General features: G+C 33.0%; 1 protein-coding gene across 9 annotated transcripts in view; it reads right to left on the reverse strand.

Moving 5' to 3' along the window:
• Cep170 (centrosomal protein 170) overlaps positions 1 to 26,647 on the reverse strand; it is a 132,423-nt gene that overhangs the window by 4,376 nt on the left and 101,400 nt on the right. For 5 of the 9 annotated variants that reach the window (XM_058575161.1, XM_058575157.1, XM_058575158.1 and 2 more), the window contains 4 exons: positions 17,903 to 18,080; positions 15,185 to 15,355; positions 9,478 to 9,566; positions 396 to 489 (listed from right to left, as the gene is read on the reverse strand). In XM_058575161.1, the coding sequence (XP_058431144.1) occupies positions 396 to 489; positions 9,478 to 9,566; positions 15,185 to 15,355; positions 17,903 to 18,080 (532 nt within the window). Of the gene's footprint in view, positions 1 to 395; positions 490 to 9,477; positions 9,567 to 15,184; positions 15,356 to 17,902; positions 18,081 to 24,513; positions 25,031 to 26,647 lie in introns of those variants that run through there. The other 4 variants (XM_058575160.1, XM_058575155.1, XM_058575156.1 and 1 more) reach the window with 3 other exon arrangements.

Consider the following 26,647-nt stretch of genomic DNA (forward strand, 5'->3'; position numbering starts at 1 on the left):
TATTAGAATTCTACTCTGTAGTAGAAATCTATACAAATTATTTTAAAAGGAGGCAAGCAATGAATTAAGTAAATGAAAATAACTCACATCAACTTAATGTTTGTACTTATTTTAAAATTGCTATTTTTAATGTATAATTATTAAAAAGAACAAGACTCGTTAATAGTGAAAAAACATTCCTCCCTCTGGCCCTCTGTACTTTTGAAATTATCAACCTATTATTTTAAATTCCTTTGTGCTAGTCCGATAAAGGAAAAAGATTTTTTCAAATTTGTACCTTTATATCTTCTTTTTCAAATATAAACTAACAAATAACTCAAAAATAGGTATATTATCTTTCCTTAAAATAAAACTCTATTACTGAAATGTCTTAATCTTAAGAAAAATTGCCATACCATGCTTGAGGTTTTCACAATAGGGACCTCACTTTCAGCTCTTAATTTGCTTTCTATTTCATCCCAGTTCCGATCTTTGTCTTTAAATAATATTCTAAAAATAAAAAAGGAATAAGCATTTTACTTTCATATTTTAAAAACCTAACATGTTTTCATTATAATGACAATTCCAAAAACAATATATCTTTTCAAAGCTACACAGGAGGGTAAAAACCTGCCTGAACTAAAAATTAAATACTAAGCCAATAGGACCAATTAATTAACACATATGAAAAACTTGTATTAAAAATGAAACTAGATAGTATCAATACATGAATAAACTCTTCAATATTCATCTCATTCTTTTTTTGAAAACCAAATATAGAACAAATGTAGATTTGACATAACCCCCAAAATTTAACTAATATTTATAATTAACAACATAACTGTTACTAGCTGGATGGGGTGCCACGTGCCTAAAATCCCAACTACTAGGGAGGCCAAGCCAGAAGGATCAGGAGTATGGACACAGTCTGGGTAACAGTGGAAATCTGTCTCAAAACAAAAATGAAATAAAATAATGCAAAACAAAAAGGATGGATGCTTACAATGAACATACAAGTTTGTTCTGATAGAATATATACAGTATTAAGTAAAGTAAGAGTAAGGTGAAAATAGGCTGAATGAGGTATGAACAATTGTGTTAAAACCTCTATATAGGAGTAGACAACTTTATTGGTGGAGCAAAGTGTAAACATTATTTTACAGACTGAAAACTGAAGAACTTACTATGTTTATTTTTGTACATCTTAAGTCATGTTACTTTTTTTTTTTTTTTTGGCGCCAGGGATTGAACCCAGGGGTGCTTAACAACTGAGTCACATCCCCAGCCCATTTTATATTTTATTTTGAGACAAGGTCTTGCTAAGTTGCTTACAGCCTCACTAAGTTGTTCAGGCTGGCTTTGAACTTGCAATCTTCCTGCCTTGGACTCCTGAACCACTAGGATTACAGGCATGTACCACTGTACTCAGCTAATGTTACTGTATTTACATATAATCTATTAGATTTAAGAAACTTTTTTTTTTTTTTGTAGATGGGCACAACACAATGCCTTTATTTTTTTTTTTAATGTGGTGCTGAGAATCAAACTCAGGTCCTGCCCGTGCTAGGCAAGCGCTCTACCGCTGAGCCACAATCCCAGCCCAAGATTTAAGAAACTTTTAAACTTTTATCTTTTTAATTAAAAAAAATACTATTTTAGAGATAAATATCCTATACTGGAAACTAAATTTAAATAATTTATAAAGTACCACCAAATTTTGATTTGTCTTTCAAACCTGGCATTTACCTTTATATTCAATATTTTATCATCTATGAGACATGATTCAGCAGCTTTAGAAAAATGTAAATACTAACCACCATTTTTAATTTTTTAAAAAATTTCTTCAATGAGTCACTCTGGAATGTAGCTTAACTGCCTTATGTAAAAATCAACACTGTACAACATTAAGAAAGTAAGTTTTTACTATTGGTAGCTAATTAATATTTAAATAGTAAATTAATGTCCTTAATGGTATTTCTTCAAAGGTCAATATGCCACGCAGTTCATTAATATACATTCAAATCTGGAACATTTACAATTACGCATAACCATACTTAATAATATAATGATGGGTCTGGAATCTGGTATAAGTATACTCTTCTGATCTATTATCAAATTTTGTAAACTCAAAAGACTAACCATCCTCGCCAGTCATGTTTTTACGAACTGTTGGGCTAATGACTGTGATATTAAGGAATAAGCAAGGTATTGTGTTCTTTTGAGAGTCCTTGTAGCACTAGTACTGGGAATTAGGAAAATAACTTGTACAACTGGAAAAGTCTACATTTAGCCAGACAGTGCTAAGAATTCATAGAAGTTCTAAAATTATTAAACCACAGACATTTTACTTTGACGAAAATGGCTTAGAATACTTAAATAAGTTTCCTGATTCACCAAGAAACAAAACAAAATGAAACAAAACAAAACAAAAAAGCCAAAACTCTTAAAGGGATAAAAAGCTTATTTTAAAGGATAATTTGTAAATATGGTACAGACTTAAGAAGCCAAACCTATCATTCTGGCTTTAAGAAATGAATTCTAGCCCTTTCTACCAGAAGACTACCGTGGGAGGTCAAGCCCAGAGACCCAGATCCACCAACATCGGCCTCTGCAGGGTCCAGGTGCACAGCACGCCTGGTCCACCCTTTTCCCGGCAGGGCAGACACTCGCCAGAGCCCAGCCTCTGGTGCAGGACCACCCATTCTGACCAGTGGACTACCATGGGAGCCAAGATCAGCCCAGACCGCCCACACCAGCCCACACAGGTTCTAGGCTCTCAGTAGGCCCAGCTCACCCCTTCTTGGGCAGGGCAGACACCTGCAAGAGCCTAGTCTTTGGTGCAGGACGGTCCCTTCTGACAAGCAGACTGCTGCAGAGGTCAAGCTCAGGGCCCCTGATCCATCCACACCCACCTGTGCTGGACCCAGGAGCACAGCAGCCCAATCCACCCCTCCCCCAGGCGGGACAGACACTCACCAAAGCATAGCCTCTGGTGCAGGACTGCCCTTTCCGACAAGCAGACTACCATGGGAGGTCAAGCCAGTGACCCAAATCCACCCACTCCATCTTATGCAGGTCCCAGATCCAGGATGCAGTAGCATCCATTGAGGGACACCAACAAGGTCTGGAAGCCCAACAGCAAGTTGAGGTACAGACAATCTGCATGGGTACTACAAGAATATAGAAAAGAAACTTAATATCTCAGATCCACATGGCAAGAAAGGAAACCACATAGACAACATGAAAAAACAAGGGAGGAAAGTGCCCCGAACAAACCAGGACACTATAACAGAATCCATGGACAGTGAAGTTGATGAAATGTCAAAGAAGGAGTTCCAGAAGGTTCATAATTAAAATAATCTGTGAATTAAAGGATGACCTAAATGAGCAAATACAGGCAAAAATTTATCACTCCAACGAAGAGATAAGAGAAAATACAGGTAGTAAAAGATTACTTCCAGACTAGATCACTTGGAAGAAAGAACGTCAGAAAATGAAGACAAAGTATACAACCTGAAAAATAAAGTTGATCACACAGTGAAGATAGTAAGAAACCATGAACAGAACAACCAAAAATTATGGAACAGCATCAAAAGACCAAATCTAAGAATTATTGGGATAGAGGAAGGCACAGAGTTTCAAACCAAAGGAATGCACAATCTCTTCAATGAGATAATATCAGAAAATTTCCCAAGCATGAGAAACGAATTGGAAAACCAAATACAAGGAGGCTTATGGGACACCAAATGTACAAAATTACCACAGATCTCCACCAAGGCACATTAGAATGAAAATGCCTAGCATACAGAATGAGGATAGAATCTTAAAAGCCGTAGGAGAGAGGACAGATCACACATAGGGGGAGACCAATTTGTACCTCAAAAGATTTTTCAACCCAGACCCTCAAAGCCAGGAGATCATGGAACAACATATACCGAGCTCTGAAAGAAAATGGATGCCAACCAAGAATCTTATATCCAGAAAAACTAAGATTTAGATTTGATGATGAAATAAAAAACCTTCCAGGATAAACAAAAGTTAAAAGATTTTTACAACCAGAATGCCTGCACTACAAAACATCCTCAGCAAAATATTTTAAGATGAAATGAAAATGCATTCTGCTGTCATATATAAATTAAGAAATGAATTCTAATACAATGTTATATTTAAATACTAAGGAGACAGAAAAGCATATGAAGAAATTATTTTAGACCAGGCTATGATGGTCAGAATTGTTTTTGTTCAAAAATCAATATGCATCTTCAAGAAAAAAAACATAGTTTTCAAAGTCCTTTTCAGATTGTCATTACAGATTAAAAGTAGGCTAAACTTCATCAGGAAAACATAATAAATTCCAAAGATTATTTTATTCAATAATTTAATTACTAAGCTAAAAGTACTTTTTGATAAAGTCTTGGTGTGGGGGAGTCTTAGACTCATATTCTAAGTCCTCTATAACCTATTTTCTAGCATTGTCTCTCAATACATGGAAACTGGTATTGCAAAGTGACAGTCTACCAATGCAGGGCCATGTTTTGTAACTTGAGTGGGTCACTTCATATGGAATACAATGAGAATGCTGCAAAACAGGAGTTCTCACATAAATACTTTTAAATTGAATCCACAGGAAGTATTCAAATAATTTAAATATGCATTTCTTTAGACTGACCTCAGTAGGTATTTGAGTTTATATGTTTTGGCACAAAGCTTAAAGATCAGGCATTCCTTAAGGTACCCATGCAGAAGGCTTACATCTCTATTTTTTAGATTTGGTTATCAAAAATCATGCCCATCTTTGAATATTATCTATTCCACAAAATCTTCCCTGATCATCCCAGGTGAAAGTGATCCTTCCTTTTCTTTTTATTCTATCATATGCTGTGTTGTATAACAATGTTACACGTGTAATTATATATGTGCTTTACCTTATCACTTGATTATAAATTTTATAAGTCAAAATGGTGTTTTATTCTCTTTATTATCTTATTCCACAAAGTCTGTCAAAGTGTTTTACACATAGTAAAACTCAATACTCAAACTGAAGGTAACTCAAATATATGGAACATTCAATATTCAAATGTAATGTTGTTGAGGCATTTTTTCCCAAACTGTCAAATTTCTAAGAAAGTAAAATCAATAGCCAACCAATAAATCAATGTGCTCTTTGTTCTCAATTTTAATTAAATGCCAAAGCTACATAAATCATTTTTCTTAGGGGGAGATTAGAGATGAGTTCAGAGCAGAATGAGAAACACACACTGTGGTAAAAAACAATCAACAAGAGAATGGTAGTAAGAAGTCCATAAAAATCTGGAAACTGAGTAAGTGGATAAGGATACAGTTATTAGAGTGATTATTTCTTGTAGTTGGAATGAAATAACATGGTATATTCATTTACATGCAAAATGTTTTACAGTAGCAAGTCACAAACCACACTTTTAATAAGACTCTTATAATATTTTTATGGATAACAGTGTATCAAAAGCAATCATTTAATATATTAACTTTCTATTGCTTTCTTCTTTTTATGATAAAGGACAAAGTCCTTCACAAAATTTGCCTAAATTGATACATCCTAATCTCTACATTGTCATCTCATAATCCCGAGCCTGTCACTACACTTTTTACCTAACTCCTCTCCCCATTCTTCAGGACTTAAATTGCCCACCAATCTCTCCTAGATCCCAGAACTCGCTATGGGATCTCACAGTATCTTATCCTGTAATTTCCTTTCTATTCTTACCACATTGCATTATAATTGCCCATCTGCCTGCCTTCTGCACTCAATTGTGAGGGCATTTTGAAGAGTGCTGGACAAAAATATCCACTTAAAAACAACTTTATCAATGAATAAATTTGGAGACTATTTCTATATAAGATTTTTATTTTTATTTTCTTTTTCAGTGCTGGGGACTGAACTTGGGCTAGTCAAGTACTTGTACATGGCAAAGTAAGTATTCTACCACTGAGTTATACTTCCAGCCCAATTTCTATATACGATTATTTAATCAATATTTAGTTTATTTATTTGTCCCTTAGTTAATAATCTTGCCATGATATACCAATTTTACAATATAATTTTAGTGGAATAAAATTCAAAATCATAACCTTCAATTAAACTGAATACTTTACTCAACCTGAGGTTTGATTCTTGGTACTAATAAGCACGCATGTGATTAGGACCTGGAGATTTGTTAATTCATGTGTAATAATTAATTAGCTAAGTTTAATTTTTTTCCTTTCAAATTCCAGTTGGGCTCACCCAAGGGAATAGTAAACTACATCTGACTCTGGCCACACACTGGATGAGTACATCACAGATGGGTGGGCTATGATAGTAAAGAAAAGCTCTTCTTTTTTTTTTTTTTGTGAAAGAAAATGGGCTGATGTGACTATTAAGGGAAAACAAACCTCATCTAAGATGGCATTAGTCTTAACTGCTTAATCAGTGTGTATAAGTAAAAACAAAAACAAAGGAATCATTTATAAACTCAATCAGACTTCACAAAATGCATTATTTCTAAATAGCATGCAATTAATCTCTGAATTATGAGCCGTAACTTTTAAAAAATGAAATAGGATTTCAATTTACTAAAGTAAAATTAGTATTGTTATTTATATTTTTATTATCTCTTCTATGTAACTACTAATGATTTTAATATTAGGAAAAAGGAAAAGAAGGTGACTGGACTTCTGTGGGAACACAATTGTGATAAGTGAACTACAAATAATATTCACGTGAAATAATGAAACTAAGACAAACCAGGTAGCAGAAACAGCTAACTTAACCCAGGTTGACTCATTTAAATATATTATCTAGAATGTAAACTCTACAACAGCAGGGGTTTTTGTTTTGTTAATGTCTAATTATAAAGTACCTAGAATGTACTTTACAACTATCTGTTACTGAATGGATATTAAATTATTATTCTGTGGAAAGTTAACTTTATTTGAAACTCATAGGAATATGTCACAATTGACAAAGAGTAAATTTTCTTGAAAAAAGAACAATGGATGGCAAAATAAGGATATAGTTATTAAAATAATTTTAAAGACCACTTATGTTTATGAGGAACAACTTAAGAAAAGCCAAATAATCAAATGCTTTTTTTTTAACTATAAAGGTAGTATGTCTCATATTCCAACCCAATTTGGAGAGACTATCAATATACTTCAGTGATACTCTCGAAAAAATATTGATTGAAAAGACAAAAATATGGAAAAAATATATTTGTGTACTGACATATATAAACATATACAGGTAAAAGACATTATATGTATATTTTTCTGAAACATTTGTATGTTTTTTAAAAAAAATTTAATTGCAGGTGGACATAATATCTTTATTTATTTTTATGTAGTGCTAAGAATCGAATCCAGCACCTCACACATGCTAGGCGTACTGAGCCACAATCCAGCCCCTAAAATATTTGTATTTTTAAACCATGCTCATATATTACTTCTGTTAAGATACTCATTTACAAATAAAGAGGAAAAAAGAACCAGACAGTACAGATTAGACCATTCTTGTGAATATAACAAATTTTTGATTATTTTTCTTCTAGAAGACAACAAAGTGAAGAGATGATCTGGTACATTTTTAAGAAATTATACAGACAAGAACTCAAGATATAAAAGAAAATGCCACGCATGGTGGCACACGCCTATAATTTCAGCATCTCAGAAGGCTGAGGCAGGAGGATAACAAGTGCAAAGCCAGCCTAGGCAAAAGCAAGGTGCTAATAAGCAACTCACTGAGAACCTGTCTCTAAATAAATACAAAAATGGGGCTGAGGATGTGGCTCAGTGGTCAAGTGCTCCTGAGTTCAATCCTAGGTAGCCCCCCTGCCCCAAATATGAAAGAAAGCTCAATCCAGTTCTTAACATGCCAAGTAAAATTTCTACATTTGACTGAAAAATGATGTAAACTTTTTATAGTAAACATTTTTAATTTTTTTTTTAAATACATTAAACACATTTGATATGATACTTTTGAAATAGTTTTTGAAAAAATATCTTAAGTTTCTTTTAAACTAGGTAATTTACCTTAAAATTCAATAAAAATAATGTTCACTGTTTTTCCCAAATACTTATTGGTATTTATCAAACACTGATGAAATGTTTTATTTTAATATACAAGCCACATAAAATTATATTTGTGTGGAATTTATAATTAACAAATAACTTTAAGAAATAGTTTCATTATATTTAAAACTTTTAATTATATGAATTAGAAACAAATTAAGCTACAGTGTTAATGATTTCTGAAGTATTATTACACAGAATCTAGAATTCTCTGTTTTGAATAGGTAATGAAGTTATAAAATAACAATATTTGATAGGTATTTTCTTTGGGGCAAAGTTTTCCCAAGATGAACACATTCATTCCAAAGATGGGAAATTTGAATTTGAGAAAAAGCAATGAAGAGTAAAAGCAGTGATATTACAGTTAAAAAAAATAAATATACTATGTATGTATGTTCATGTATGAGACTTGTATCTTCTTCTCCTTACAACAACTCTATGAGTAGTCAATAAAAGTATACATATTCCTCTGTTCCTCCCATGCTCTCCCTCCCTACCCTACTATGAGTCAGCCTCCTTATATCAGAAAAAGCATTCAACATTTGTTTTTTGGGGATTGGCTAACTTCACTTAGCATTGTCTTCTCCAACGGCCATTCATTTACCTGCAAATGTCATGATTTTATTCTCTTCTATTGCTGAGTAAAATAGATGAATTCTAGATAGGGCAGAGGGGTGGGAGGGAAGGGGAGGGGGCAGGGGATTAGCAAGGATGGTGGAATGTGATAGACATCATCATCCAAAGTACATGTATGAAGACACAAATTGGTGTCAACATACTTTATGTACAACCAGAGATATGAAAAAGTGTGCTGTACACATGTAATAAGAATTATAATGCATTCTGCTGTCATTATTTCTTTTTAAAAAAATCAATAAAAAAAGTATACCTATTTCTCTACAAGATGGTAAAACTACGGCCATATTAAACAAAGGGAGTATTCAAGTTCTTAGTAAGTGGCAAAGCTGAAATATCCTCAAGTGTCGTGCCTGTTAGACTAGTCTTGTCTTGTGTCTTTATTATATACATTTCCTAAGTCAAATAATGTCCCTTTTACCAATGAGGAAAATGAAACTAAAGTCTGAGGCCTCTAAAAGAACCCTCAAAAGTCTGTTAATTTAAATTATTTGCTATTATTTTTGTAGAAAAGGAAAATGTTTCTGGTTATTAATACAAGTTATTAATTACAAGTCAGTGATTACAGTTGTTAATTCTCAATTATAAAGGGGCTGAATATCAAAGGCATTTGTTAGCTATGGTTATTACTTATATTTTCAAACTAAAGAAGATAGTAAAGGCAGCAGGGAGATTCAGTTCCAATGACTTTATTAATTCTTCATAACTGTGATATCAGGCTCAAAAAAATGGAAGAAGTAACTGTTATGGAAAGGAGGTTCTGGTAACCACAAGTACCTGATTTTTCCAGCTGTTTTATCTATAGATTGTCTTATCTTTTTAGAGAACTGAAAGACAGATGACAGCAGCAGATTATCTCCCATGACCTGAAACAGACAAAGAAAAAAAGTAGATATTAAAATACTACCACTGAATTGTACAACTACTAAGAACACTAGTCACAACTTAATATACAGGTATGTAGTATTTATGCTAATTTCAATGAAAAAATAAGGAAGAACGCAATTAGAGTAATATATAAGGAAATAAAGAAAATGAAACACTATTAATAAAGGAGTTTCTTTTGTCAAGTTTCCATATTGTTTTGGTCATACCATTTTGAAGAAAAAAATTCTAATTTAGCCTATCTTTAATTACTATCATGACTCTCATACTCCATTCAAACTATCATAAAAGGGAAGATATGAATAACGTAGAGCACACTAAATGTATTATTTATTCTTTCACCAAGTAATATGAAAACAAAGATCAAGAAGAGCACAAACCCTCCTCTCTAAACAGAATACAATGGGAAAGACAAACTTTTCAAAATTTACTCAAAATATTAAGTTTTTGTGATGGGGTCAGTACTACCCCAGTTGAGATACAGAGGTTTGACAAACCTCTATAAGTGCACAGGAAAGATTTTAAGGACCATATGGTTTCTACCAAAACTCAGCTTTCTTCTTGCAAAGTGAAAGAACATTCACAAAAGATATAAAAACATGAATAATGCTGTGTTGTAATAAAACATTATTTAAAAAACAGATGACAGGCCAAATTTGGTCTAAGAGCTGTAGTTTGCCAAGCAATGGGATAACTCATGAAAGCAAAGCTAGTACAGTTCACTAAAAGGACTGAATTTGAGTCTAGATGTTCCAAAATCAGCCTCTTTATATTGACAGACCTATATCAATACTTCGTAAGAAAACCCAGAAAATTCGATATGGTCTTGGATGTCAATATGCTTGGAAGACCTGTGAGAGGTAGGGATAATAGTCATATATAGGAAATATTATTAAATATTTTACAAAAAGCATGTAAATATATGCTAAATTTTGTGATGTAGTGCTGTAAGAATTCCAATGAAAATGAGTTTAGTGAGGGTGACATAAGTAGGATGTGGTCATGGAAAAACTAGAACTTACAAATGACAAGAATGTGAAGCCAGTGAAGGATAAAGTTTCTTAGGGTGTGAAAAGCAACATAAAGGCAAGGAGGATAAATAGGAATAAGATGTGTGGGTAATGAGGAAGTAAGCCAAATTAAAGTGGAAGACATACACAAATAAGGAAGGAGTGACAAAAGGCAGGGTAGTCTAAGGAAAGATTATACACAGAAGAGGATCTCTCTCTTTTCTACCCCATAAATTGCAGTTCAGTATATTAAACAAATTTCTGATAATAACCTTGAGATATTTTCTAGATATCTCCATCCTCTTTTACAAATAAAGATTTCTTGCACATTATTTTATTACACTTAGAGGAATTTAAATGATTTTCCTGCCTCAGTCCCCTGGGTAGCTGGGACTTCAGGCATGTGTCATTGAACTAATAATATGTTCATTTTAAAAACTAATAATTTAAAAATTTTTATAAACACTGGTCTGCAGGTTCACAGAATTAACCATGAATCAATATTCATGACACACATCACTGGTCCACTTGGGCAACTTTTTCTATCCTTTTAGTAATCTAATGACTCTACCACTCCTCCAAATAACTAGGATCTACCAATAATCAATAAAGAGTAGATAGTATTCAAAATATGTTCACTCCTCCACTGTCTCCACCACCACTGGAGGAAGATATTTCTGTACCCTCAGACTTTGACCTTAACCATGTGACATGCTTTGGCCAATGAGATGTTCAGAGATATGACATAAGCAAAGGTTTGAAATATGCTTGCACGTTAGGGCTTCCTCTCTAATGGTACCATAACAAGAAAAGCCCCAGTAAGCCTACTGGCCCAAGTACTACAAAAGATATATGGAATGCTAAAAGTTAGCCAATCTCAAAAAACCAAATGCTGAATGTTTTCTCTGATATAAGGAGGCTGATTCATAGTGGGATAGGGAGAGGGAACATGGGAGGAATAGACAAACTCTAGATAGGGCAGAGGGGTTGGAGGGGAAGGGAGGGGGCATGGGGTTAGAAATGATGGTGGAATGTGATAGACATTATTATCCAAAGTACATGTAGGAAGACACAGATTGGTGTGAATATACTTTGAATACAGCTAGAGATATGAAAAATTGTGCTCTATACATGTAATAAGAATTATAATCCATTCTGCTGTCATATGTATAAAAAATACATGAAGCAAATCTAGATGCAACTTGCAACTTTTAATTGTACTGCTAAGCCCACTATTAACTCTGGGTTAACCTCTCTGCCACAGAAACTTTTTCAGTTGTGGGTTATGCAGTAAGGCTGACTGATATATCTACTTCAATTTAGATATCTCCAAATTGAAGTAGATATATCAGTCCCATCTCTCTATCTTCCTGTTAAGGTAAACAATATCATGAATTCCATTTATCATTCTCTATCTTTCCTTTTTATGATATTTGTTAGATCTATTTATGTTCAAGGCATATATTTTTCATATTATAAATATATGACAAAGATAGCAACAAATAATAAATGACAAAGACATGTTTAATTAGTAGAACTAAGTTATTTTCACCTATACCAGGACAGAGTTTATCTTCTTCATCTATTCCTAATTCAGTATGTTAATTCTAGGTGAAGAGAATAAACAAGGAAATGCATTTTTAAAAAACAGCTTAAAACTATGTAACAAAGCAAGAGTTAAAAATAAAATATGAAAATGATATGATCATAAAACCTTAACATTTATTTATTGTTAACAGAATGATCACATATTATACAGACTAGAGATGTATCTTGTCATCATGCATTGAAACTGTTGTCATTTTAACTTAAAGTTTATTTATGTAGAATTTTGGCAGTATGTCCTAAGTCATAGGTAGGACTGTAGATAGTAAGATCACAGATTTATGATTATCTAGATTTAGTGTTCTGTTTGTTATGTTTACCATTTACTCAATTAGTTGCTCTTCTGTGTATCAGTTCCTTCATGTGTGAGTGTAATGGAGCATTTTCATAAAGTGTTTATTCTAAATGATATTAAACAAATGTCGTAAGCATTAGAAAAGGCAGCATGTGGGCTGGGGTTGTGGCTCAGTGGTAGAGTGCTTGCCTAGCATGTGCAAGGCACTGGGTTCGATCCTCAGCACCACATAAAAATAAATTTAAAAAAATGTCTACCAACAACTAAAAAAAAATTTTAAAAAAGGCAGCATGTGATTTATATTAAATACTGAAGTTCCAACATTATTTATATTGTTTATTAGTGTGTAATACTGTGTAATTAGTAAACTTTTCAGAGGCAGAGTTTGGTTTCTTTTCAGATGAATAGTTGTGGCCTGTTATCACTGGGAAGTACATTCTTTTTACGGTTTGAAATTAATACTGGAGTACTAACTGTACAAATAGATTTAAAAAAAATAAAAATTGCATGCTAACAAAAATATATGACAAAGAATCACATTATATATAACCTTTGGAGACTTAGTTTTTTCACTTATATTGCTAAAATTCAAACATATCATTGCACATTTCTATAGTTTGTTTTTATTACAACTGTTCAAATTGTAAACATATCAGTTTACATATTTTTTTGCCAAGATAAACACTTTGATTCCAAGTTTTTGTTATTAGCAACATGATAATAACAATAGTAGTAGCAAAAGTAGTCCCCCATTATCTGTGATTTTGAATTCATGGTTCTAGGTACCTGTGGTCAACCATAGTCTGAAAATGTTACACTGAAAAATCCAGAAATAAACCATTCATAAAATTTAAACTGTGCACTGTCCTGATTAGCATAATGAAATTTCCTGTCATTCTGTTCTATTCCACTTGGAACATGAATCATCACTTTATCCAGTTTATTCATGCTACATACACTCCTGCCCCCAAGTCACTTAGTAGCCATGGATTATCAGATCATCTGCTGATGTTCCAATGCATGTAGAACCTTACACAGTAACCTAACGCTAGGTCACAATGTTTATGTTATTAACCTTACTTTTTCTTATCACATTGACATTGTATCATCTGATATCACAAGAAGGATGAGGAAAGTACAATAAAGTATTTTGAGAGGCATCATGTTAAATAAACTTTATTACAGAATATTATTATAATAGCTCTATTTTATTATTATTATATTAATCTCTTACTATACCTAATTTATAAATCAAACTTAATCATAAGTTGGGCTGGGGCTGTAGCTCAATGGCAAAACACTTGCCTAGCATGTGTGAGGTGTAGGGTTCAATCCTCAGCACCACATAAAAAAATAAATAAAATAAAGGCATGCTGTCCATCTACAACTATTAAAAAAAAACTTTACCATACACACACACACACACACACACACGTACATATAGGAAAAATTAATATTTATAAAAGGGTTCAGCACCATCGAGTTTCAGATTTCACTGGGGGTCTTAGAACTTATCAAACCATGGATAAGAGAAGAATCTACTGAATAAATATGTTTGTGTGTGCCTTGTTTGGTCAATGGAAAAAAGTTTTCCTTACATACATAGTAACAAGAAAACTGCAAGATCATGCTACATCTTTATGTTCAAATGCAGGAAATAAGTTAACTATTTTCCAGAATGACTGCATTGATTTAACCTCCACCAGCAACATGTAAGGCAGTCCATGTAGCCACATTCTCTTTCAATACTTAACACTTTAAGATTTTTTAATTTGTTACTGATTATTTATACTCTCACTATTGTCTCAAAATACCATTTCTGTGAATACTCATGAAGTTAAACATATCCTTCCTATTTTCTATGTCTTTGTATTTTCTCTTTGTACAATGTTTGCTCATATCTTTTGTTTTTGTTTTTTCATTTTGTTTTGTTTTTTGTTACCAGAAACTGAACCCAGGAGCACTTAACCACTGAGCCACAGCCCCAGTTCTTTTTTTTTTTTTTAGAGACAGGGACTTGCTGAGTTGCTTAGGGCCTCACTAAGTTGCTGAATGCTGGCTTTGAACTCACAATCCTCTTGCCTCAGCCTTCTGAGCTGCTGAGGAAATAGAGATGTGCCACCATGCCCGGCTGTTCATATCTTTTGAAGATATTCATTCTATTGAGTTGATTTTGTGTTTTCTATTGATCCGTAGGAATTCTTTATATATTCTGTATATTCATCTTTTGTATTATATGTGCTATACAAGTTTGTAACTTGTCTTCTTATGTTCCTTGAAGTATCTTTAAATACGTAAAAGTCCTTAATTTTTTTTTTGGGGGGGGGGCGTGCTGGGGAATGAACCCAGGGCCTCATGCTTCCCAGCCCCAAAGTCCTTAGTTTTAGTATACTAAAATTTATCAATCTTTTGAAGTCAAACTTTTTGTATCTTTTAAGAAATCAACCCTTATATAATGTTCAAAGTTAGTTTAACCCATATTTTTACTAAGAGGTGTTATAGTTTTGCTTTTGCCATTCAAGAACTTACTTCACTTAGAGTTAATTATTTGGATATAAAGTGATGTTGGGATGAAATTTCATTCTATCAGAATAACCAATTTTTCCTCAGCCCTATGAATTAGTTTCCCCTTTTCCCACTTACAGGGCTTGCCTCCTCTGCCATATGTCAATGTCTACAGTTCACTTACTTCATCCCTGCTCCAGGTTCTCCGTCTTGTAATTGTTAGATGATCAGGAGGCTCTGTTGTTTGAGGTCTTGGATCACCAGATCGACCATTGTTTCCTTCTGGTGTTTTAGAATGAACTAATGGAGGGATCTTTCGGAAGTTGAGACTTTCATCAAAAACACGATCAACCAACTAACAGAACGAAAGCAAACCCTTATGAGAACAGAATAAATTAGAAAAGCATAGACACTGCATAAATTTTATGATTATAAGTTATTCCATTCTCAAGTAGTAACAGAAGCATGTCATCTTCAATAAACCAATTACTTTTTAAGTAAGCACTTAAAAGTATTTTTTATGAAATAGATGTTCATCTACATAGATTTTATTTTCAGAATCTAAAATATATAACTATGCTAAAATCAATTAGTCTATGAATAAAATTTCTCCAAATTAAAAAATAGATCCTAAATAGAAAAAAACTCAGCTATGTAGATGGACAATGAGTTCATTTTACTCATATTGCCTTACCAGTATAAAATAATGTTTCTTTTTCTTTTAGTTTTCTGTTTTTTTCCTTCCCAAATCCAAGTGACAAATTTCTTCATAAGATATATAAATTGCAAATTTCAATTAAATTTACAAGAGAAAAAAATTTAAATCCACATAAATATTTTAATCTTAGTCAGATAAACTTTTAACAATGCTATAGAAATTATACCTTCTAGTAAGAATAATATACTGCCAATGATATACTACAGTGCAAATTACAGACATTCAATACTACCTAATTTGGGTTTACTGAAGAGGAAATAAACTCTAGTACAATATTCTGAAATAAAACAAAAAGGAAAAATGAAAGTCTATTTAATGAAATGTTTGAGTAATTCTACAGAGTTTGAGTGAATGTATAATCATGTTAGGTAAAATTTAGTTATAAAGCTGAAAAAATAATATTATCATTATAAATGTACCAGCGAAATGTGTATGTCTTGCCACCAAGAAGATCTTTCTGTTTTACACCAATAAGGATGATTTCATATATAGTTACAATTTAAAATTGATCAATGTGGTAACAAAACTCTACACAGATTGATGAAATATCATTTATTAAATCAGACAACATATAAAGGAAAAACAAATGAAAAGTGACCATTAAAGAACTAAAAAGAAATATAACAAAAAGCAACTGAGGAAAATATCAGCTCAGATAATCAGAATTAAATTTGTCAAAAAGGTTAGCCATTTTTGACTACTATTCAGAACATTATATTATAAAATTTAAAAAGTGGAGTCATTAGTATTGGGGGTTGGCAAATTTTTTCTGTAAGGAGACAGATAATAAATATTTCAGGTTTTGCAGTCTACTGTAGCACAGAAATAGCCATACACAACAGTTAAACAAATGAGTGTGTCTACACTGTGAAAAAATTTTGCAGAAACGGAAAGGTGAATTTCATATAATTTTAAAGTTATTAGTTATTATATTCCTTTAATATTTTTCAACAACTTAAAAACATAAAAAAGTTCAGTTTTTAGATCATATAAAAACAGTCAGGAATTTCCTGTCAATAGTTTACCAACCCCTGAACTGCACAAATCATTCTTTTAAATGCTGATCCTTTGCTTGCATTTCTGCTCTCTATTAAAATAGCCAACATGGCCAGAGAATATAGTCAACCTTACATATCCAGGAATCTCATCGGTTAAATACTGAAAGTATTCTTTAAAAAGCAAAACAAACAACAACAACAAAAACCCTGTAGTTGTAAACTTTCCCTTGTCATTACTCTGAAAACAATCCAGTTTAACAATGACTTATGTAACATTCACATTGTATTAGGTATTATAACTAATCAAGAAGTGAATCAAAGTACACAAAAGGATGCGCATAGGTTATATGAAAACACTATACCATTTTACATAAGGGACAGACTTTCATATGTACAGTGGTAAAGAAGGGAAGATCCTGGAATCAATTCCCCACTGATACTAAGGGACAAGAGACAATAGTACTATTAATTTTATAAATTAAAGTCACCTTCTGGAACATGTTGTGCAAAATGATGTCCTCTGGTTTGTGTTGCCAGAGGTCCTGATTTTTTTTTGTACAGGCAATAGTCTATATACGTTAACTTAAATTTCAGAGTTCATAAGAATACTTTGAAAATCTATACATATACATACACACACACACACACATACACACACACACACCACATACACATACGTATATAGTGTGTGTATGTATACATAATATACATCTTTGTTTTTTAAAATATCCCTGTGTATATAACTGTGTATGAATTCATTAACATAATTATCACTTAAAGCAGTAAAAACTGTAGTGTTTTTATCTTTTTTTTTTTTTGCTATTAGAGATAGTAACTCATTAACTAGCAGTCAAAACAAGCATTTATCATATCAAATTTTGGTTTGCTTTTCAGACACCATTTAGATTCACATTTCATGTAAAGCTACGGAGCAGAAATTTGCAGGCAAAGTTCTTATTCTAAATTATTTTCCACCTCCATCTTAATAGTAGACCAAATGTTAACCTTTACTGTTTTGTTACAAACACATAAAAGAAATTTGTTAAAGCAAAGTTGGAAAATGCAGAGCTTCATGCAAACAGGAAGGGTGGACATATCACACACACACACCCCCAAAAAAAAAACCAAAAAAAAAAAAAAACTAAGCAAAAAGCTAAAAGCAAAAGAAATAAAGAAAAGAAAGAACCTTATGCATTTCTCCATGAAGATCTCCTACCTCTTCTCTAGTGTCTATGGCAGAGCCAGGGGTGGTGGCAGCAGTGCTTACTGTGGTACTAGGGGCAGTGCCTGATGAAGTCACTGAATCTATCTCTCCTGCTACATCGTTGATCTCCCGAGCAATGAGAGCAAGATCTTGGCTGATCCTGGTAGTAAGTTTAGAAAAGAAATTTAATTCCTTTTAAAGAGAAGCTCTAGAAACAATAATTCATGATAGAATCAGTTATATAAGTTGCATATTTAATTAAACATTTGTACCCCAACTTAAGATTCTTTGTAAAGGCAACAAAATATTTTGATATCAAAAATCTTAGACTTTAAAAGCTGGCATTTACAAAACTTAATTCCAAATAATTTATAAGACATCATCTTGAAAAATATATTTTAAGCACCCTGAATGGAGATATGTCTTTAAGTATACACTGTTCACGAAAATAACCAGCATTAGTATATCATGGGGTTCTTAAACTTGGAGATGATAGAGTTCAAGGAGTCTAAACTTTCATGAGAAGAAACAATTACAACATTACTTTCTCTAACATCTAACTGATGCTTGGCATTTCTTTCAAATATAGGCAACAATAAAATGATATTAACAACATTGGTGATTTTTGTTAATCAACAGAAAGCATATTAGAGTTGCTATAGGTATTTCAAAACATCATTTATGTTCATAATTTCTTCAAAATTACTAGTCATTAAATTCACAACAACACTCTTAATTAAAAAGAACCATATGCTACCATATTACTTCAAAATAATTTGATAACTGTATTTCAATATAATTGAAATTCTTTTTATAAATATTGTATATTTATACATTCAGAACACTCTGACACAGCTCCATAAACTTTACCAGCTGTCTTCTGAAGATCACAAAGTTCTTATAAGGTAAAACTTATCTGATTTTATTAATGAGGACACATTCTCAAGAGAAGCTGAATGACTTGCTCATGACCATACAACTCAAGGCACGATCAGATCTCAGGTTTAGTACTCATATCCATAAAGCCACTTGTGTTTTTGACCATATGGACTGATGAATTAAGTAACTGTTACTAGTGATAATCAAAAGAGAAAATAGACATTTTTCACTTAGCCTTTGTTCTTCAACAGAGAGGAACACAACAACCTATCATTTATAGTCCCACATGTCTCAAGAAAGATGTATTTTCATTTCACTGAGACATGCAATTTTCCCATGTTGTGCATCTGTTGCACACAAAACTCAACTTGGTTACTTCCATAGGGAAGGTTTCAGAATGATAGAATATTCTTAAAAGTTGATGTGAAAGTTTCAACAACTTCAGAATCCAAAAAAAGTATAAAATAACATTTTTAAAATTTGAATAATTTGAGTTTGAGAGACTTTTAAGGGATGCAGTAAGAGCATAAAAAAGTTTTAAAAAGAGATGCTTAGTTGAAGCTTATGGACCAATTGAAACAATTTATGGTGAACTAATATATAAGCCTTATAAGAAATGAAAGATGGTTAATTTTTCTCTTATTTACCAATGTAAAAAGGTAGGAAAAACAAACAAATATTTATCAACCCCTTATTATTTGCCAGGCATTGTGTAAGTTCCTAAGGGCTACAATGGTGAAGAAGCAGACAGGGGTTCCTCATGGAGCTTAGAATAGATAGTGAGCACCATTATTTATCAGTACATTATAAATAAGCTTTACATTTATTAACTCATTTAATTCTCACAATCCACCTATAAAAGAAGTCCTAATCACTTGCTTTAGAGATAAGAAAACAAAGCTTAGAAGTCGTGTGATCATTTTTAGGTTAAAGTCACAAAAAGAGGCATAACTAGATCTTTCCATTTTGTGATACTATATCTCACATTACTGTTCTGAATATATTTTTTTCAAAAGATTATGTTGATGTGCTTATTTTGAAAACAAGTTTAAAGTGTTCTGTTAGATAATAAGGTTATCTGCATCTCAATTGGGAAAATAAGAATGTGAAAGACTTCAAACCCAAAACTTTGAGCACCAACATGGAAAATGCTATACTTGACCTAATATGACAGGTCATAGTAAAAAGACAGGCATATTAAAAATACTGTATAAAATTACCTTTAGGATACAAGGTATAGACATAAACGAATCTTGAGTTTATATTTGGGTCCCATGCCCAAGATATCCACCATTTATACACAAATATTCTAAGAACCTAAAAAGCTAAAAATATGAAATACTTCTAGTCCCAAGCATACTGTGTAGGGGATATTCAACCTGCATAGTCAATTCTTTCCTGAAATAAATGAACTAAGATGAGAAACAGAATAACCAAATTTAATGACAATTTTTAAAAGACAAGCAACAGTTTATCTGAAATTTCATTTTTTCTTTGAACTTTCTTTCTGCGGCATTTGTACAATAAAGCTTCTGATATTTGTGGAAAGCAATATGAATTAATTAGAAAAATATCAACAACAGCCATGTCCACATTATGTAGTAAAACATGTATCAAAATGGGCAGTTCTTCATGTAAAAATAACATACATTGTTCAGGCAATAAGCATTCAAAGTATTCATTTGCTGGTATATTATATATGTGTGTGTGTATGTGTGTGTGTTTGTGTGTATATATATATATATACATACATATATTCTTTGCATGAAAATTGCTTACAGTTGACTCAGTAATATATACCATAAAATTTAAGTTAACCTCAAATTAATTGCTTAAAAATTTCAGAGTATATTAAAACCAGTATAGGGAATTTTAAAAGGCAAATAAAATTATTAGGAGAAAACAAAAGTTATGGCCATCCTCCAAACAGAAACAGAAGATTTATCATTCAATCTAGGGTATGGATACATCTATCCCCATGTGGTTGCTAAGTCTAAGCTTTCAAATTAATTTTATAATGCTCCTTAGGTTACACTTATTGAAATATCTTATCATATATTTCTTTACATCTCTTGTATCTGTGCCCTAATTTAAAAACTAAGCCTACAAGCCCTTCTTCTACACTTATTCTCCCTCCCTTTCAAATCTGCTAAAGGAAGAAATTCATTTTTTTTAATTGGTTGTTCAAAACATTACAAAGCTCTTGACATATCATATTTCATACATTAGATTCAAGTGGGTTATGAACTCCCATTTTTACCCCAAATACAGATTGCAAAATCACATCGGTTACACATCCACATTTTTACATGATGCCATATTTCTAAAAAAATAAAATAAAAAACAAACATTTTATTTGAGGTTTTATAATCTATCTGCTTCCTTTACGATATTAATAGCTATTTAAGCCTACCAATTATAAAAATACAATTCAAATTTAAGTCCATTTTCCTTATTACAAATTTTGAACCAGCACAAGTCTCAAACAAAATGTAAATTAAGTAATAAAGATCTTTAATTCAAACCTAATACTTCTTGAGAGCCAGAACTACTGAACCAATTTTTTTAATTCTGTAAAAATAAGTATGCATTATTTGTAAAAGAAGAAAAGAGAGAAAAAAGTTTGAGATAAAGTTTGAAGTCATGAAGTTTATTATTTTCTTATCTCAGTAATATCACTTTTCTTACTTAAACCAGGTAAAGGCTATTTTCCACTAAAGGTTTGTATGCTGGAAAAAATATTAATTATAGACACTAGGTATGTTGGAAGTGCAAATGAAATATTAAAAATTTCAAATTTCAAACATGTGAAAACTATTTAAAAATTTTTTTTAAATTGAATTAGAATTTTTAAAAACTCCTAATGCAATGTATCCCTAAATAAATATACAATTTTTGCCAAGTGTGACCTAACAAATACTATAAAAACAAACTGTCAGGGGCTGGGGTTGTGGTTCAATGATAGAGAGCTTGCTTTGCACGTGTGAGGCACTGGATCCGATCCTCAGCACCACATAAAAATAAATAGACAAAATAAAGATATTGTGTCCATCTACAACTAAGAAAAAAATTTTAAAAAACTGTCAGATTTTGATTTGAGATGCCAATATAAAATTTTAGGTTTTCAATTAACTATAAACATTTTCTTTATCGCTTTAATGGCATATTAAGTTCCAAACTTTCTGGCTATAACCAGTGTTCCAGTATTTGGCCTGCTTTAAAATTAAAACTGGGTGCTAGAGATTGAACCCAGGCTCTTACACATGCTAGGCAAGTGCTGTACCAATGAGCTATATCCCTATCTCTTGGCCTATTTTATTATCAATAATATTGTTCAATTTTACAACTTTCAATAAAATAAAACTCTTATAAAGACTCCAAAAAATACAAAGAAAAAAAGACTAAGGTCAGGATATATATCAATTTGAAATAAACCATGTACTATATAACAGGCCACATCATGAGTCTCTTGAAATTTAAAAAGAAGAGGAGATAGAAAGGAAAAAACTTTGTTCTCTTCTTGAATGGTTTTATAAGTATCCTTTAAGGAACTTAAAAGACATAATAAAAGATTTTAAGAAAATAGTCTCTTTCTTCCTTCCTTTTTTTTTTTTTTTTGGCACCGGGGATTGAACCCAGGGTCGATTAACCAATGAGTCACCCAGCCCTTTTTATATTTTTTTATTTTATTTTTATATTTTTTTATTTTGAGACAGGGTCTCACTAAATTGATTTGGGCCTTGCTAAGTTGCTGAGGCTGGCTTTGAACCTGTGATCCTCCTGCCTCAGCCTCCTGAGCTGTCGGGATTTACAGGCATTTGACACCAAGCCTCGCAAAAGTATTCTGAAAAAATCAGATTTGATAATACAAATATAATTAAAAGATCTTCAAGAAAATTAATGCACATCTCTTTAATTCATCTATAGGTATCCAATGCTTTTTAATTGCCCAGATACCAAGTTCTATTAATTTTTTCTTCACTGTGTTTCCTTATCTATTTTTCCAAAAAGTGCTTGCCATCTTTCCCCATGTTGTCAATTGCCTGTGAATCTATTAGTGCAACACTCTTCTGTAAAAAGCAAAGCCTAGTTGAATATTTTATAAATTGTAAGAACTTAAAATTGATTCTGAAACTCCAGATATATGTGGATTCTCATAAATTTATGAGATGACCAGAAAACTTAAAGCTCAAAATAAAGATCTAAATATGATCATATATTACTGTTTTCTCTATATCCCCCTTTACATATAACTAACATTTATTCGTAGTTTACTATATGTCAAACACCAGGTCAAATACATGTAACTGTTTGTCACCTCTCTCACATTGATACTATAATCATGAACATTTTTTTGCAGATTACTGGAGCACAGTTAATTAACTTGTCTAGAGTTCACATAGCCTTGTGGTAAGAAATGGGCTCGAATCCAAATGGTCTGATTCCAAAGTCCATGCTCTTGACCATGTGGCTATAACATAGCTATGGTATCTCCCTGTAATTTGGTTTCTCTCTGTTTAGCAACTTTCAGAGTTTACTCACCATTCCCTTACTTCATGATAAAATCTACTACCACTTAATTTTCTCTTTGTGAATGACTTCTATAACTACTATTCTAGCTTTCATTGACATCTTATATTTTAAAGCCACAGTTTGTCTGCTAGACTTTTTCACATGATTATCATTTAAGCATCTTAGGTCAGTATATCCAAAATATAACTAGTTCCTTTTCCTTGCCTTTGTGTTCCCAAATCTTACCAATCTCCCATTTGAACAACTATGGAATTATTTTAAATTCTGTCTTACCATCCTGGCAATCATCAAATGTTGTAAATGCATCTCTCTCATTCATTCATTCATTTATGCCAACACTATCATATTTTAGATCTTCAACACCTTACACATTAACCTGTTTTCTTGGTTCCAACAGTGAGATTGTATTTGCTCTTCTCAGATCCCTCAAATGAAAGCCTTATCAAACTTTTCTCCAAACTTGTTTTGAGAGAATCTCAATTTAAGGAGGTCCGAGTTAACTTTTTCCAGAAATTTTAGTCAAGAAGCTGATCTTAACATGCAGGTCCTTCTAAGTAACAACACCTTAAGGAAAAAAATTACACTGCCCCAAATGGACCCTGTCTTTGCTAGTTACTAGGCAACTGCAGCTAGCTCTTTCATGATGGGCAGTAAGAGACCCACAGCAACGTGTACAGGCCCAGAGCCATTTGCAACCTCAGCCACTGACCAGAAAAAAACTACCACAAACTAGAGATGTGTGACATGAATGAATGAACCTAATAGATTCTACTCCTATACATTAGATTGACAGCTCTTAGCCTTATAATTAATATTCTTTTTTTTTATTGGTTGTTCAAAACATTACAAAGCTCTTGACATATCATATTTCATACATTTGATTCAAGTGGGTTTTTAACTCCCAATTTTACCCCAAATACAGATTGCAGAATCACGTCGGTTACACATCTACATTTTTACATAATGCCCTATTAGTAACTGTTGTATTCTGCTACCTTTCCTATCCTCTACTATCTCCCCTCCCCTCCCCTCCCATCTTCTCTCTCTACCCCATCTACTGTAATTCATTTCTCTCCTTGTTTATTTTCCCATTCCCCTCACAACCTCTTATATGTAATTTTGTATAACAATGAGGATCTCCCTCCATTACCATGCAATTTCCCTTTTCTCTCCCTTTCCCTCCCACCTCATGTATCTGTTTAATGTTAATCTTTTCTTCCTGCTCATCCTCCCTGCTTTGTTCTTAGTTGCTCTCATTATATCAAAGAAGACATTTGGTATTTGTTTTTTAGGGATTGGTCTTAGCCTTATAATTAATATTCATGAAATATGTTCAACTTCAAGTTTCTTGAGCTGCTACTAAACCAAATTCTGAGTACATAGTTCTTATTAACTGCTCATCAGAGAATATGCTATGCCCTGCAATCTTTCTTCCAACAAGAAACAACGGGATGCAGAACAGCTTTTCTCTGAATTAAAAGGCAGAGTTTTAAAACATCAATTTATATGCTAAAACATGTGTCATAAGAAAACTATTTGTGACAGTAAAATAATGCTCAGATTAATCTAAGTTACCAAGTTAAGGATAAAAGTTACCAAGTTAAGGATAAAAGTAACCACCAAAGTCCTCATGCCTTCTCCTTTTTAATCATCAGAGGACTGCTTTTCACGCATCAGGACAAGAATGTATGCAGGCTCCTAAAGAGAAAGGTAAATGTGACCCAGTCATCTGAAAACACATTTGTTAGACTGAAATACAAACCAAAAAGCTATGGTCCTCCAACCTCTTTTAATTAACCCTCCTCCCCACTTATGGAAAAATGCAGTTTAACTTTCCTAACCTACAAATACCTCCACTAAAAATATGATTATACCTTTTCCTAAAAAGGTACCCTGCAGGCATGTAAGACTGAACCAGTTAATTCTAAGCATTTGCAGGAAGTGTAGCAAAATATCAATAATAAAACTTCCAACATCAGATCATGCAAAATCCAGAACTTTTACCCTAAGGGGGGGTTCCTGAAATATTTTCAGGAATACAAATTGCAGCTTCCAGTAGCCACTGTCCACACCCTCTGACAAGTAGCTCCACAGCACAGATGAGTTTCAGTCCTGGTCAGCTGTACTCTTGCCAGAGTTCACATACCTCCCGGGCAAGGAAAGAAAACACGTGTTTTATTGTGCTATTTGTGACCCAGAAAAGGTCCCAGAGGTGGCTCACAGGATCTGAGAGATAAACACTGGATGGAAGGAAAAAGTGTGAAATAAGAATATGTGGAAATGAAAAAGCTGGAATTTTCTTCCAGAAGAGGAGGTAGAAGCTCTAGGAAGTAATTGAGGAACAATGACACTAGACCAAATGACAAACAAGGTTAATAGTAGGGAAAATAACTTTGGCAAGAGCCCAAAAGAAAAGAGAACTCTAACCTGGAGACCCATTTCCCCTGTCAGAAGTGACCCTGTCCTAGTGCCATGGCTCATTTCCAGGTCTGTTGTACAGTTAAGCCGTAGGAGTCAAAGGTTTCACACTTAACATGTCATGGAAGCTGATGGAATATGGTAACACCAGGTTCATCATGTCCTCTTTATCAATACTATAATCCATGGAAATTGGCACTGGCACTGGATGTGTTTTTTATGAAGCTGGTGCTGCAGTAGTCTCCCCAGGGCATTGAGGCACATATTGAACAAACCACAGGATAATATGCAGTACTCCACAAGCCCGTCCTTCTACAAAGTTTTTCTCAAGACAGTAAGGACAAGGAAAGGTATAAAGATTTGGGACACTCCTTGTCTGTAATGATGCATACTTAGTTGTGGCCTTCACACCTTCCATGATATCGTCTGGTATTTGGAACTGAGGTAGTCACAAGGGTTTGAATCTTAAGATAGGAAGAAATCATCTTGGCAGCCATGGCAAGATATTTCTGGTCTCAAACTGTTGCTCTGGCTTTACAGCTTGGAACTTAGGTGTCAGAGTGCTGTGATACAATCCACAGAAAAGTTTCTTCAGCTTTAGACATTCCTACAGTTATGCAGACCAAAAGATGTGCCCACAAGGCACCCTGCACAGCTTCTCAGATACCTACCTTTAATCACCCAGGACACCTGAAGTGGCCCAGGGGGTCTGCCTGTGTCATGGGCCACAGGTAATGCCCGCACAGGGCTGCTGTTGCACTGCCATCTGGCAACTGCTGCACATTAACTTTTGACACAAATAAGTGCTCTTCTCTCAGGTTCTATACAGTGCCTTTAGCGTTATCTAGATTAGTAGATAAAATGACATGTATATTCCTTAGCTGGCATCCAAAGTCT

This window comes from Marmota monax, unplaced genomic scaffold, assembly GCF_021218885.2.
Source record: "Marmota monax isolate L192 unplaced genomic scaffold, Marmota_monax_Labrador192_F-V1.1 WCK01_AAM20220418_F8-fsc00090, whole genome shotgun sequence".
NCBI classification, from domain to species: Eukaryota; Metazoa; Chordata; class Mammalia; order Rodentia; family Sciuridae; genus Marmota; species Marmota monax.